The sequence below is a fragment of the Protomyctophum parallelum genome, assembly GCF_964188405.1.
Source record: "Protomyctophum parallelum genome assembly, chromosome: 10".
Lineage (NCBI taxonomy): Eukaryota > Metazoa > Chordata > Actinopteri > Myctophiformes > Myctophidae > Protomyctophum > Protomyctophum parallelum.
In genome coordinates, this window is record NC_139704.1 from 21106156 (window position 1) to 21122405 (window position 16250).

At 41.4% G+C, this 16250-nt stretch overlaps 2 protein-coding genes across 2 annotated transcripts in view; both read right to left on the reverse strand.

Annotated features, from left to right (window-relative positions):
• inpp5f (inositol polyphosphate-5-phosphatase F) overlaps window positions 1–6225 on the reverse strand; it is a 29337-nt gene extending 23112 nt beyond the window's left edge. The window contains exons 1-4 of the mRNA XM_083775335.1: window positions 5671–6225; window positions 3194–3274; window positions 1855–1991; window positions 29–154 (exon numbers count right to left, since the gene is read on the reverse strand). Coding sequence (XP_083631461.1) covers window positions 29–154; window positions 1855–1991; window positions 3194–3274; window positions 5671–5767 — 441 coding nt within the window. The 5' untranslated portion in view covers window positions 5768–6225. The remainder of the gene's footprint in view (window positions 1–28; window positions 155–1854; window positions 1992–3193; window positions 3275–5670) is intronic.
• Window positions 6226–7324: 1099 nt separating this feature from the next.
• On the reverse strand, window positions 7325–14853 carry bag3 (BCL2 associated athanogene 3; the record flags this gene model as incomplete). The annotated part of the gene is made up of 4 exons (XM_083775584.1): window positions 7325–9763; window positions 9995–10333; window positions 11824–12165; window positions 14647–14853. The coding sequence occupies 4 exons, from the start codon at window positions 14851–14853 to the stop codon at window positions 8615–8617; spliced, it is 2037 nt and encodes a 678-aa protein (XP_083631710.1). The 3' UTR covers window positions 7325–8614.
• Between the last annotated feature and the right edge of the window lie 1397 nt (window positions 14854–16250).

Here is a 16250-nt window from a genome sequence, read left to right on the forward strand (position 1 = left end):
ACACGTAGTGGGAAATAACAGAGCGTACCTTTTTCTTGATGGGACCGCCCACATTGGATTTGATCTGACTGAAGGTTTTCATAAACTTGGACTCATCTGGAGACTGTGTCAGTTTTTCTGGTCTGTCGATTCCAAAGTGATGCTTCTTGCACAGCTGAAAAAAGGTTTTATGGTTGGACCAGTTTTATAATACGATAATCATTTTGGATTCACAAGGGTATGGCAGCCAGTCTTGATGCTGCAAACAACTCCAGACTGAGCTTCAATGTACGTTATTGAACATTATATGTGGAAAAACAAAAATGGTGGTGTACCTGTTGTATGTCTTTTTTCTGTTTGTTTAATGTAATGTCTGTATATTGTGGTACCTGCTATTTTTCTATGTTATGTAAAGAAAAAATGAAATTGGTGCTTATACTGGAACAGAACAAATGTGAAATGTTAGAACCTCAAAAAAACAAAGGTATTGAAAAATAATAATGAAAGAAAGTAGAATTTTAGTCAATTTGTTTTCCTAATCCACTATTTAGTCATTGCCATTCCCGCCATGTGTATAGTCTGTCACTGTCAACCCCTACTTGTTGGATTGGGGAGGGTGTAGAGACAACCATGTGTCTCAGTGTCGCCAGCTGCTTCTTTTCACGTGACATTGGAGGAGTTTTACCAGAAGGGGCGGAATACGTGCAGAGGAAAAATATGCTGTCCTACACAGTTACACTACCTGCTGAACAGGCACCACGACCTCACCTTCCCTAATACGGCCTAATACCTGCAAACATGGTAGTGGGCAGGAACTTTACCCCTTTACTGCTTGGACGAGGACCTGGCTACAAATGCATGCGAGACCTCTGCTGGTCCCAGTTCTGCGGTTTATTATGGTCAATGGGGTTCGGCTCAGATTCTATTGCTCCTGAAGAGCTTGCATGCTCAGAATTTGTATTAATGGGACCATTGATGGCTTCAACTCACAACGGTCACTCAAATCACTCAAAACTGAAGCGCTATGGATCAAAGCTATGGTGGGCAAATTGGGATTTACAACCAGAATAGTGTTCAAACTAGGATTAGAGCAGACATACGACGATAGCAAAAATGACAGTATTCCAGATAATCACACTTAAAACAAACCTATAACTACTTATACAGGGATCTCTAGCGGGAGAGGGATAATCAGTCTGCAGTATGGAGAGGGTGTATTTTAGGCAGACGTCTAAAAACACATCTAAGAAGGACTATCCAACTGCAATATTACTCACTTGAAAGAACTCCGAGTCCTCATCATCCATGAAGCTTCCCTGAAAGACTGAAATCTTAGCAATATACTGATTCCTCTGAGATCTCTTTGCATTCATTTAAAATTTAAATAGATTTAATTACATTTATTTTTCAGCCAATTTCTCTTTGTAGCAGTGGCAGCCCATGCTGAGAGATGAACCATATACTACTAACTACATACAAGGCCTGGATGGGTACACTGAAGAAGAATATGTGTATCAACAGTCAGGCTTCATTTACAAAACAAATGGCCAAGCTACAAACTCACAACGCGATGTGACATGTGAGCTTGTAGATTCACGTTCTATTTGTTGGCATTAAGCAATAATATATCGCTTTTCTGAGTACCCAAAGATGCTTTACGTGGAGGGCAAGAGGAAGTAACAGCATTGTGTGAGGATTATCGATTAATCGGCGGCATCCCTAATTTATAGATAGATGTGTTTGTAAGTTTGGGTCCCAAGAGTCCCTGCCTTCCTACAAATGTAATGCAGTGAACTCCAGCATATGCACTTAGTTTGCTGTCCACCACTGCCCACGAGCAGAGCTTAACATGACTCAGATCAGAAGCTAGCACACCTCCAGCTCAAGCTCCAGGGGCTCCTCTTCAGACAGTGGAATGACAGCTATCTTGGTGATCTTGTAGACCTTGTGGTCCCCCGGCATCTGTCCGATCAGCGCTTTCTGGCGGATTAATACGAGACCGAGGGGAAGATCTGTCAACAGGGAAGGGGGGGGAGGCATCATCATGAGCCATACATTCTGCACATTCAAAGGTGTGACCAAAACCAGCTGTTTTCAAACTCAAACTATGATGAAGCTAAACTATAGAAAACAAACAATAAAATGACAAATGGACATTAAGTTGTGATAATCCACATGATTTGTTAGAATAATATAATTGATCATGCAATGTCTTTATGAGGCAATTCTTCACACACACACACACACACACACACACACCCCAATGATCAACCTCCTACACCATCGTGTAGACGTGTACAGTGCATAATTGTATCTAATCCTGTGTTTCGTCTATTAAGGTGGTGACTGGTAATTCAGCTGAATTACTCATCTGTAAGCGAGCTTGGAGAACAAGATGACAACAAGGCATATTATGTGCCTGGAAGATATAAGAGTCACGACTGATGCAGAGGTAGGCGAGACGGAATAGATAGAAAACATGATATTCTAACGAGCAGATGACATTTGTATTTCAAGTTAACAGGGACATCCTGTACAATACATTATGTCGAAATACATATAGAAATACGTTTACTATCTATTTATTATGCTTGTTACTTACACTGGGATAGGAATAGGAGGAATAGATGATTAGAAATAATCTGATTATTTGGTACTGCAGGTTCTTGATTAACAGTATGTGATATAATTGATGGTGCGTATCATCATTATTCATTAGGTCAGGTTGCAGTGACAACTTTAGTTTTTTTCAACCAAGGTTCATGTTTTAGGTTGTTATTAGAGAAAGTAAAAGATGAGTGTTCATTTTTTTTCATGTGCTGCTTGCTTTTGTTTTAGGGATTTTAGCTGTTTTTGACAGGGGGGCGGGGGCATTCGAGCATGGGGCTAAATATGAATATAATATATTTTTGTATTATTTACTATAGTCCTACTAGACCCCAATAAATTACATCTGGCCACAAAAGATCACAGGATCTACTGAATGTGTCAAACTGACATATTGAGCCTACGACACACAGTGTGGCTTCCCCCCAGTAGGCCTCCTTCTCAACACATTCCATAAGTGACAAATGCATTGTAGTTGTACAATCAGATGACTTAATTATCCCATTCACGTCAACAGAGGAAATATGTTATGCATGTATGTTATGTCTCTCAGTTACGCAAAGCAGAGAAAACAACTGAGGGTGATGTGCTCAAATAACTCACTTACCTGTGTGAAGTTGTATTTTTCCAATGATGCCCTCTACCATACCCAAGCATACTGGGTTCCAAGCTAACAACAGATCTGTTGCTGAAATGAAACATTGAAAATGGAAATCAGTTCTCAGGTGAAGAGCAGATGAAGCAGAGCTATAGTACAAGGTAGGCCAGCCGCCAGATACAAGCTGGCTGTAATGATGTAAACTAATCGAGAATTCAGAAACCTTATGCAAACCTTTGTGTCCTGAATTATCAAACATTACCTTGTATAAATAAACAAGCAAAGAAATATCTTTTGTTGTTGAGTATGTTATTTAACAAACTCAGTGGCCTTGTAATTAGAGTGTCCGCCCTGAGACTGGGAGGTCGGGGTTCAATCCCCGGCCAGGTCATACCAAAGACTGTAAAAATGGGTGCCTCCCTGCTTGACACTCAGCATCAAGGGTTGGATTGGGGGTAAGTCCCTGCGACATACTAGCGTCATGTCCAGGGGGTGTACTTGTACATCAAGCTGCCTCATGCTACAGAAACAGGACATAGGCTCCTGCCCTATGGGCCTCATGGCTCAGCAAGGCTACTATGTTATTTATTGAGGCTATTGGATATATTAGCTGGTGCTGCCTGCAACACATTTTTCCCATGCTTCCAAAGCTTTGTGATACAGTCACTCAAGAGTACATGTGCAACTTGTCAGAGTTCATGTGCGACATGTGATGTCATGCTATGAGCAGAAGGCCTTTACTAAGTCTGTTACAGGGCTTGGATACTTTCCATGTTCCAAGAACAGATTCTTCATTTCAACTCTTCAATTGGATAAACAGTTTGACTATTCTGCTTACAGCAATTCAAACATAGCCTGATTTAGACTGTTCAAAGATGAAGAATCTAACTGTTTACTGTTAGATTCATTGAATAATATGGACCACAATGGAAACAAGTCCCCATGACTTTTTTGTGTTATACTTTTACCCTTAATGTTTGACTTTACCTTGTGCTGTTTACATTTCAGACTAATTAAGTATTTAATCAATGAGCAATGGCAATCAGGAACAAGTCTTACTTCATTTACTAGTCTTTTCAAGCATCTAGCAAAGCATGGCCATGGAAATGCTTGACCTGAATTCCAGTTTAAGTCTTAATGGCATGTCAGGAATACTGGCTAGGTCAGGACTCAGGGTTGATGGAGAATTGAGTCATATAGTGTAGAAATGTAGAAAAATGGCAAGGGTGTGACAGTAAGGAACTGAAGCCAAGAGCTGGCAGCAAAGGGTGGGTGGGGAGAATGTTTTGTAGGCTGCCCAAGACAATGACTCTTCCTGTTATATGAGCCAGAGAACTCTATGTACAAGGGAATTGTCTGTGTGGGCCCACCAGTGGGGAAGGTCTAGAATAGATGTATGTATTAAAAAACACAGCCTGGTTCAGAATGTGTAATATCATGGAAATTCCACCACTGCACTAGTGTTAGCAGGGCACATGAGGAGTGGAAACCCCTTTCCAATTAAATAATGGAAGAGTGGTGCAACCCAAACCTGTTCAGGCTGGCTGCACACACCCATATGACTTCAGCCAATCTCTGATGGCACTTTTCTGTAAGTTTGGGGCTGTTGGCCTAAAAGGGGAATACAACTCAGGTTTTCTTATATATACTACTCCCATTGCCCAAGAGGGCTAGCCTGGCGCAGCCGCTCTAATATGTGATGTTGTGTGAACTGCTCCACTAACAATGAATGACACATTAACTTTAATAACATTAAATGTGTGGGTTTCTACTTTAACTTTGTTCATTTCAAAGTTAAGGTTGAAACCGACAGATTATGAGTATCTATTGTGGTGTATAAGCTAAACAATCACCTGAAGTGCTGTAAATCAGTTACTGTACTGTACTGTACATACTGTTACATTACTGTAACATTTTCTGATTGTAATTCATGAGACGACCAACCTAGAGGGGCCTCTTAAATTGAGAATGCGTAGGGAAATGTTCACATATTATAACTGAACTGTGCAGGTTCAAATACACCATATCGTAACTCGATAAGAAAAGGTGACACTTCTGTCTGTACTACGATCAGGGTAGTATCCCGGTGGTATAGTTTAACTTTCAGTGGGTGTAACATTAGAAGCAAAACAGCAGGACTTTTTAGTCCATGTGTACTGTGCTGTGCGGTGTACTGTCAACTTGGCAAGTAGCACAATGCATTTTAAATGATGGTGTTGACCAATAGTCTTATATATCCACGACATGTATTGTAAATAAAGCACGACTCTGAACTATAGGTTAGAAACTGCAACTAGGGTGACATTAAAATAGAGGCATGCCGGACATTATCCTTAAATGTAAATGTAATGCTCTGGGCTTGATGACTTTAGTCTTTAGTGTCAAGGCTAACAATCCAGCTTTTGTAGCAATAGATTATTAGAACAAGTTGACAACTAAATGTGCGGGTTGTCTTGTTAGCAGACCAGTATTGTATGTATACCTACCAGGTCTAACGCTCATGGTCCCATCTTGTCGGCTACACCAGAGAGCACGGTCTCCGCTCTGCAGAATGTAGTGGTCCTTGGCTTGAAACAGCTCCATGATGTCCCCCGGTAATGTGGTATACAGTGTACAGTCAGTGGATCAGAAAGGTGTTGCGTTCGGTCGGCTTTAATTAACGTTAGATTAATTAATGTCCTGGTAGAGCCACAGCAGGCAGCTTTACCTACCCTACCCTACCCTACCCTACCCAGCTACCGCCTAGCTGTGCTTAGCTTACCAGATCGGTTCCCACCTCAGGCGGAGCTGAGCTAGCTGGCTAGCATGCTAGCAGCAGCAGCTGCATGGATGGATGCTTGTTGTCGGATCTGTTAATTCGACTGATCTGATGTGTTTGTACACATTAATGGTGATAATGACCCTTTCCATGAACAAGGCGTTCCATCCCGTGGACATGTTGTTGATGCTCGCATTCTATACATCCAGTGGGTGTGAAAGTGTTCCAGACGATGTTTTTCATTTTCATTTTTTTTCTTCCATTCAGGACGCATTAACGCCAACTGTCGGTTTCCTGCTCTAAACAATGTCACGTGACGTGTACCTGACTCGTCATAAGCAGCAGGTGCTGCTTTTGTTTCTACAATATTCTGCACCACCACTGTAATGACACTTGATTTAATATTTTAACATTTTACATTTTTATCAGATTTCACATTCTACTTTTAGAAACAATGTAATTTATTTATCTTTAAATGGGGGGGGGGGTGGCTGAGCAATTTGTGACTGAAATAAATACAGTCAGACACAGTGTGTCTAATATTAGTATTTGTATTTCCATACTACAGTGTATGATCTCACCATGTACACTTACTACACAGTGAAATAATAGTAAAGATTAGACAGTTGTTATTCTTACCTTTGAGACTACTTAAGTGGAAACTTTAGGCAGAGCAGTAAAACAGTGAAAACCACAGAAACTGATATAAATGAATTAAATTCAGTTACATTGATATACAGTATTATGGCCCCACAGCTTCTTCTATGCAATGTACGGTAGAGTCCTTTTCTCCTATAGTGAATGCTGGACTCTGAAGCCAACCCTGCAGAAGTCTCTAGATGGGTGCTACACCAATATGCTGCATGCAGTAGTCCTACTTAAGAGTACACATTACCACTAAGAATCTGTATGATAGAATGCCAAGGGTGTGCCAGAAGAATGAGACTAGCAGGACACTGCGGCAGTGTCACTGCCAAAGACACCAAGAGCTGCCAGCCAGCAAACTAGTGCTGTGGGAACCAACACATGGACCCCGGTCACAAGGACGTCCCGCATTAACATATGTGGATGTACTCAAGAAAGACACAGGAGCGCAAAGTATCAACGAACTGGTCAGATGTATGGAGAACCGGGATGACTGGAAGCAACGATGGAGGGCTTGTCTGAGGACGACCTAGAGACACACTTAAGACACTAATAATGAATAGCTACTGTACAAAAGCCAAAGGAAAAAATAGACTTGGATTTTATTGGCCTACTATCTAATCTACCAATGCCATATCTTTATGTGCGACTGTGGGTTTTGTAAAAACTCACGTGTCAACATTTTCTCAATATGCCACACTCGTGGCAAGAATGACAACAACAAACATTGTTCAAAATCAATGTCAAATATAGTTTTATTTGCAACCGTACCAATGTGACTTGGCTTCAACACTTTACCCACCTGCTACAGCTGTGACAAGCATTAAGTCACAAGCCATAATTTGTAAATCTGTTTTTTAAGTTAAAATAGATACCAAGAAACTCTTTGTAGGAGAGCTACGAACAACTTACAGTTTGGCTTATTATAGCAACACCCCATAATATCAGTGCATACAAACAGAGTGTAAGTATACATTTCTATGCTGTTTATAGCCTACATGGGTCATTCTACCCAGATGTCGATCTTTCCCTGAATTTGATAATTTGTTTGCTTGATTTTGCTGTATGACCATTTTGCTGTATGACCTTTTACAGATTGTGGCTTTGACAGCTATATAAACACTCTTAAAATGTAATTCATCATTAGCAGCAAGTGCTGATTGTCTCACATATCAAGTAAGATATACAGCTCACATCCATTTCTGTCGTTATACATTACTAAATGTACCAAAAAAAAAAAAATCATAACTTATATGACTTACTTACTAAATTGTTTCAATTACAATATTATATTGATATAATGTGTTGAAGTGACAAGTAAACCATTACACATATAAACACACAAACAATACACCAACCAAAACTTGTGTATCTGAAATATACCAAATGAAATGCAAAGGCTGTTGAGCTGCATGTTACATTTCAAAAATGGTGGCAAAAGTGCAAAGATAGGAAAATAGGTAATGCACCAAAAAGCAGCATCTAACAAACAGCTTCACTGTGTTCTGGGACAAAGCAGCCACAGTATGTGACTAGATTGAACAAATGGCTTTCTGCTGACTGAGAGTCTTACAGTTTGTGCAATTGCTTTTAAACACGAACCAAAGTCCTGTGGTACTAGATGGTGTTCTTTTGAGTGAATATAAAAAGGCTTCACAATTATCAAGTAAAAGGCAACTACACATACACATAACAAATTCTTCCATTTATCAATAAAGGCCTCATATTGAATTTTCATATTTAATCAAATTCGTTGCCAGCACCTTGACCATGACAGTTGTCATGATTATGAAGACATTGGCACTACAAAGAAGGCATGAACATTGGCCTGAAAAACATGAGTGAACGGAAATACTAACACTAAGTGGTGAATGCCAGGAAATAACAATACTGTTAATTAATCAACACATGCAACCGAAAGTTCAACAATAGCCAATAGAAAGATAGATTGCTATAGACTTCATCTATACAATAGTATTCTTTCCCTTATGATATCTCTCATGCCACCTCAGCATTTTCCTTGGTGATCATACTAGGATGGGATCCCCCTTCTCTGGTAAACTGTCACCTTCCCCTGACAGCTCCCTGAGCTCAGCCTCGCAGGGAGGCTCAGGCAGTGGCTCATCCAATTGCTCCAGGGTCTCCAGTATGGTCTGCACACGACGGACTCCGTCACGCCTCGCCTGCCGCACATCCACACGTCCCTCTGGGTCTATAGAGTCCAGCATTAAAAGCTGTTTAGTCAACAGTTCCTCCAGTAGTAAGTATTTCTTATCATTCCTTTTCCCACTGAAACATTTCACCTCCTGCTCCAGTTTGGCAACTCTTTCAACAATCTGCTGTACTTTTGCCAATCCTGGGTGAGCTGGCAACTGAGCTGCCGGTTCACCCTCAACCTTACCAGATGGGACCTCTGCAGGAACAGTTGCTGAGTCCTGGGTCTCTGTTTTAGGAGGTATTTGGACTGTGATATTCGCTGTTTGGTGTGGCTGCTGTGATTGCTGGAACTCTTGTTGTTGATGTGTTTTTTCAGATTGCTGGGGCTGTTGTTGCTGTGGGAACTGTGGTGGCTGTTGGAACTGTTGCAGTGGGGACTGTGGCGGCTGTTGGAACTGTTGCAGTGGGGACTGTGGCGTCTGTTGGAACTGTTGCAGTGGGGACTGTGGCGTCTGTTGGAACTGTTGCAGTGGGGACTGTGGCGTCTGTTGGAACTGTTGCTGTGGAGACTGTGGTATCTGTTGGAACTGTTGCAGTGGGGACTGTGGCGGCTGTTGGAACTGTTGCTGTGGAGACTGTGGTATCTGTTGGAACTGTTGCAGTGGGGACTGTGGCGGCTGTTGAAACTGTTGCATTGGCGACTGTGGTGGCTGTTGACACTGTTGTTCCTGTGAAAACTGTGGCGGCTGTTGCATCTCCTGTGATGGTGATTGCTGTGCTTGCTGAGGTGGTGGCTGTGGGAAATGCTGTGATTGCTGTTGCTGTGGTTGTTGGAACTGTTGTGCTTGTTGTGATGGCAGTTGCTGGAACTGTTGAGGATGTGGCTGCTGTGGCCACTGACTGGAAGCTTCTGTGTGTACAGACTGGGGCAATTGGTGATTCTCAGGTCTTTGTAGACTGTCTGGTTGTTCCTGTTCCACTTTCAGGGGTAGATCTCTTGTGAGGACATGTTGCTGAGCCTGTGAACATTAAAGTAATTAAAGTAAATCGTCATCAACACGATCCCTCATTCTCCTCGTGTTCCTTTTCTCACTGTTAGCCAGCAAAATTGCTAAACTTAACTGTGTGCGAAATGTGTGACTTGACTTCACCATCTCTGGCCATTTGGGTCACACATCATCAAGAACAATTAAAAATGATCACCAATCATTGTTCAAGTATCAATTTATCAATCTTATGAGTGACGTTACCTGCGGCCTCTCCCCCATGAACTGTGCTATGACAGGGGACTGGCTCCTCATGTGGGGTGCGAGGTGTATGGGAGCAGCATCGCGATGCTGGGACAGCAGAATGGGAGAGGCCCTCTCTCTGGGCCCATAATGACCAGCCCAGTCATCTGGCTGATAGCGATGGAAGGATGGCTGATGCTCGGCGTAAGGGACACGCTGAGAGTAGACGCTGGGGTTTATTTGAGCCTGTGGCTGTGCTTGGCCTCCTCCCCCTTCATGGATCACCCGGATGGGGATGTAGCCCGCATGAAGGCTGTTGCTGCTGGGCCGTGGAGGCTGGTACAGAGGAGCACTGTAAGCCTGAATAATACAAAACAAGTTTCAAGGTTTTTTCGCATGCCCTCACAGTACAGCTGTGTCAACATTGTGGGAAGTAAAATTATTGTACTCGCTTGCACTGTGTTCTCAACACAGTGTGGACTAATATGGAAATACAATAAGATCACAATTGTGTGTGTGTGTGTGTGTGTGTGTGTGTGTGTGTGTGTGTGTGTGTGTGTGTGTGTGTGTGTGTGTGTGTGTGTGTGTGTGTGTGTGTGTGTGTGTGTGTGTGTGTGTGTGTGTGTGTGTGTGTGTGTGTGTGTGTGTGTGTTTGTGTGCCACATCATCTCATAGAAATCCAATCCTAAAACAAAAACAGACTGTTATCCGTCCACCATGTCCGATACATGCATGAAACATCCTTTACACTTCATTTCAGATGAAATAGGTGGTGGTGGCAAAATAAGCTACCACTGAAGCTCCATTTCCAAAATAGCCTCAAATCTATAATGACATGGCCAAAGAAGGGTCACCATGCAGGTTAATGAATGATAATTAAAGTTAATGAATGTATGGTTACAAACAAGACAAACATTAGCATGTGTGTTGCATGTCACATGTAGAATACACTCAGACCCCTTTTCCACCGGTTGGTTCCCAATGGGAACCGGTTCAGTTCTTTTTGGTTTTTAGTCCATGAGCCAGAGCTCCAAAATTGGTGGGCAAACTATACCCTATATTAAATTGTTTATAGGATCAATACAAGTAAATTAATACATGATAACCCTTCCACAGTAGTAGATTTTTCATATTTTCGATTATTTTGCATATTTTCCTACATAATGCCTCATTTGCATATTTAAAAATGTATTTTTTTTTTAATACAATAGATCATTGTCTTCATGTAAGTACTCAATTGGGGAAGTTTCACGGTGATAACAATCTAATATAGGTATGGTTTTGCCCACTCAATTCATAATTAACGTTTCAATTTTGGAGCTCTGGCTCATGGACTAAAAACCAAAAAGAACTGAACCGGTTCCCATTGGGAACCAACCGGTGGAAAAGGGGCCTCAATGGAAACAGGCCCTGGCTTTTTGGGGTTATCCTTTTAGCATCCTGTTTGTATAAATCTGTATACTAGTACCACTGTACTTTATTTGCAAACTGCTAATAAAGTATTCAATCAATCAATCAATCAATCAAAAGTCTAGATGAACGGCATGGATTGAGATTAACTCACAGCATTCATCTGAAATCAGATTAATCTGCAAAAAATGTTCAAAGTTGGAGGAAATATGCATATAATAACAGAATTTGATGTTAAATGTGAACACTAGGGGGTGACAATTGTCACACCCCCGGAGACCTCAAATGACGCCCATGATAGCAAGGATTCTATTCTTACCCCATTCTCTGGCTTTAGCTTCCTGCATGTCTATACAGTATACACTGTCCTGTCTGAATTGAAGCAAAAGCTGGCACAAAAACAAGACTAAAACAAAATAATATATTTACGCAAATCTCACCTCAGCTATTTGTGAAACAGGTGAGCAGGGCATGCCAAGCTCAGAGGGGCCGCTTTCTGGGGGACTTTGTAACGGAGATCTAGGCCTGAGGTTGGGACCTATTGTGGGGGAGGGGGCCCGTCCATCGGATCGAATATGCTGTAGAGTCGCTGGCTGGATGTAGGAATGACATGGGTACTGCTGCTGGCGGAGCTCTGCACCCTCATGGAAGACGGGTATTGGGACGTAGCCCTGGCGAAGAACGGGATGTTTCATCTCTCTTACGAAGGTCTTCTGTGCCTCCTGAGGGCTCGGTTCTGGTGTGCTCAATGTGCTGGATCCGTTGTGAGACACTGGGCTAACCTGAAAGATTACGGAAATAATTTAAGATATTATGATCAACATTAAGATAATACATTAATGTTACAAATACAATACAAATACATACAAATGGAATTTAACCAATTAGGCTACATAATTAACTACTATAAACATACAAGATAATAGGACTTCAGCATCTGACTGACTGAATACACTGTCCTTGCATAACATTTAGGATTCACATTTTACACAAGGTACCGTCTATTGAAAATATACAGCACAGTAAGCTATTAAACTTTGCAAGTAAAGTTAAAGACAAAATGTAACTGAGAAGGTCTTCACTGCACAGAGATAGTTACGTAGGCCTATAGATAATGTGAAATTTCTAGAAGGGATGGCAAAAGTATCACTTCCCTGACCATTAAAAGAGGAAAATGACAGATAGTCCCAAACAGTGGACACAGTGGTGTCTTAATCATGGTAGTCATGAGATTCAATGATATTCTGGGGGGATGGCCCATAAGACAACAGACTGAGCTGTCAGTTTAAACACCTGTCTATAGAAGCCAAGAAGAGTAAAAGCAACAGGTCTATTGATAGTGCAGCATGTGGGGCTACACACACACACACACACACACACACACACACACACACACACACACACACACACACACACACACACACACACACACACACACACACACTGTATATCAAATAGTGAAAATAGCATCTAGCTCACAACACATGCTTTGCAACGCCTTGTGAAATTGTAGATCTACTTTTTTTCACTGAATGTTTGCCTATTCTGACAGATTTTTCACCCTATTTTTGGCAAGTGTTCAGCTACAATCCCATGCCCAGAATAGGGACACTACAGGGTTCCTGTGGGTAACAAACATACAGTATAGCTGTCAGACAGTGGGGGGCTGAACAACTGCTTCATTCATTGTGCTCCAATGTTGACTTACTCTAGGACTATACAGTAGGTGATGAATTTACAGCCTTGCTTGAGCTGGTATTTCAGAACCTGCAGCATTAAAATCCAATAAGAATTTGTTTCAGTTTCAGTGACTAACAATTTGAATTGACGTTGCAGTTGAATAATCTTAGAGTTTGCTGAGTTTTTCTAAGTGATCATATGATATCATGCTTGTATTTGCATTGACCAGCAACTGTTTTCTTCATGGGTGTATATAGGTACTAAACTCTGAGTTGGATAAGATGATTCCCTCAGCTTTATAAAACAAATCAGATAATAGCTTGGATTACACTAAAGATATTTTTTGTGTGAGGATTATTTTTGATAAATCCGTTCAACTACAGTCTACAGGTAATGAGGGTGTCCTTGTAATGTTTTATAACAGACATACAGCGACACATAATCTGCAAAACAACTCCCACAAACAAATCTTTAAGTATAGGGGCTATTGATTTGATGCTGATTTATAGTTTTTGTTTAAGTTAGGCTTGTTAATCATGTATATTGTCTTTGTAAAATGGTTTCACATATTATGCTAAATCTCATAAAACTTTTGAGTGACTAAAAGGTGTGGCTTTCGATTGTAAAACAAAACAAAAGTAAAGAAAAATAAACATATAGTGCAAACACCACACCACTGCAAAAATAATAATAAAATTCAATATTTTTTCAGAGAGAACACAATTAATTATGAAATAGTTCGGATTCGGAACGACCCTTTACCCTCTGCCATTTCAGCATGGGACGCGATTCACTGCCAGCAGCATTGCACCAATTTTATCTCATGTCCTGACAGCTGTTCCTTTCCAGCAGATTCTTTGAGGCACTAACTTTGGACAACAGCAAGTGTCGATCTCTCAAACGCAGATGGCAACTGGTCGATCATGAAATGAATTGCAATGCTACCACAATCTCTCAACATCACAGTTCACTACAGACCGTGTTTTTTACAGAGGAAAACCACCATAAACCCATAATCCATGTTGACTGTCATTTGCACTTTTGCAGGCAGGTCAGCAGCGCCTCCTACTCAGTAGGCGAACTGCGAACGGACGCACCTCAAAGCACAAATCCTTGTAAGGAAAAAGTTGGGTGGGAATGTGAACATTAGACCAACGGGTGTTTTACAAAACGTAGAAATAAAACGTCATCACAATGGTATAACCTCATATAGGTATATATCCTAACATACTGCAATGTGCGTCATCGAGCGATCACACGCTTAGATCATAACGCAAGAATATAACGGGGCAAGCCAATCACCCGTTATATTAGGCGTCTGAGCTGTCTGTGAGGGGGAGGCGATAGCGCGGCCTATGACACATGCAACATAGACATGATTAAAATAAGAAAAACAAAACAAAAAACAACGCAGCCAGTTATAGCTGAATTTATGCTTTCACCACCTTTCCCCATAGAAAATAAATAAATAAACTGATCATCGACGAAATAAAATGTAAATAAGTCTAGATGTGAAGAATATTGCGGGACACACATGGAGTTAACATTAATTCAGAAGAACTTTATACTCTCTGCTCACTTACCTTTTTGACATCATGTCTCGGGTCGTTCCAGGTTGTCGTGTGATTATTATGATCCACAAAGAACGGCCATCCTGTCTGTGGGTCAATTTTGACTTCCCAGCCGAGGGGTAGAGGATCGTGGTTATTGTTATTTGCGTTTGCCATTGCTACTGTCGGCGACTGTGTCCTCATAATGTTCATGACGTTGGGTGGTGAATACTGAGCCATTTTATACAGGGGACGGACGCTTTAAAGATTCTTCGAAGTGACGTGGGAAAGGGGGCTGGAATTTTCTCGAAATAGCGCGATCGATGTTGAAGTCGGCAGACTAGGCTACTAGCGTGTGTTCCAGTCTAGACTTGTCATGAATCCGTTTATCGCTTTCAATTTCATGAATGCGACTATACGATCATAACAATGCTTTTATGCATGACGAGTTTATTGCCTATAGTTAGGTCCTAACTATACGTCCTAACTGTTAGGACGTATATAGCCTATAGTAAGCCTACTAGCCTACCACCACCATACATTTGATTATAGGCTGATTGATTGATTGATTGATTGATTGATTGATTGATTGATTGAAAATGTTATTCACCCTTTGTAAGGATACAGTTCAAAGAAAGTACAGGTCAATACAAAGACTGCTATAAAACCCCGAAAAAGCACTATTATAATAAAGACATGTTTATCAGGGAGGTCCATTCCTCGAGTGTGAGGGCATGACGAGCTACAGTGACCTTTCCATGCTACATACTTTATTGACTTAGAAAGTTAGGTTCAGATTTGCTCAAATCAGTCAAATGGTAAATGGTGCATTTATATAGCTCCTTTATCCAAGGCGCTTTACATATATGTGCATTACATTCACCCATTCATGCAAACATTCATACACCGGCGGCCGAAACCATGCAAGGCTGCCACCATGGGCAGCGTCTAGTGAGCTAATCTAGTGAGCTAATTTAAGACTTCCGGTGGACGATCTCTTCAAAATAAGAGTACCCTCTAGAGTATTGAAAAAAAGTTTAATTTGCACATTAAAACTACAAATTAAGCATTTAAATGATGCTATATGATGCTATAAGACACACATTATGTTTCTGTGTAAGAATAAGTAATTAAATCCTTATAATAATAATAATAAAGTTATCTAAATGGATAAATGCTATTCACTGGAGTGCATGGACTTTATAAAGTGGACACTGGACAAAAGACGGCTCCTCAAGGCAACTATCTGGACATACCCACACGTTCGGGGAGATGTCCTCTACCACACCACACTCTCCGCTAAGCGGGAGAGGTGTAAAATTCACAGCAGCAGACCTTCTACTGGGGTCAAGGCTGACAAAAAGTACCGTTTCCGGACCCAGAATGGACACTGGACAAAAGACGGCTCCGCGAGGCAACTATCTGGACATACCCACGCGTTCGGGGAGATGTCCTGTACCACACCCCACTCTCCGCTAAGCGGGAGAGGTGTAAAATTCACAGCAGCAGACCTTCTACTGGGGTCAAGGCTGACAAAAAGTACCGTTTCCGGACCCAGAATGGACACTGGACAAAGAGGCCTCCGCGAGGCAACTATCTGGACATACCCACGCGTTCGGGGAGATGTCCTCTACCAC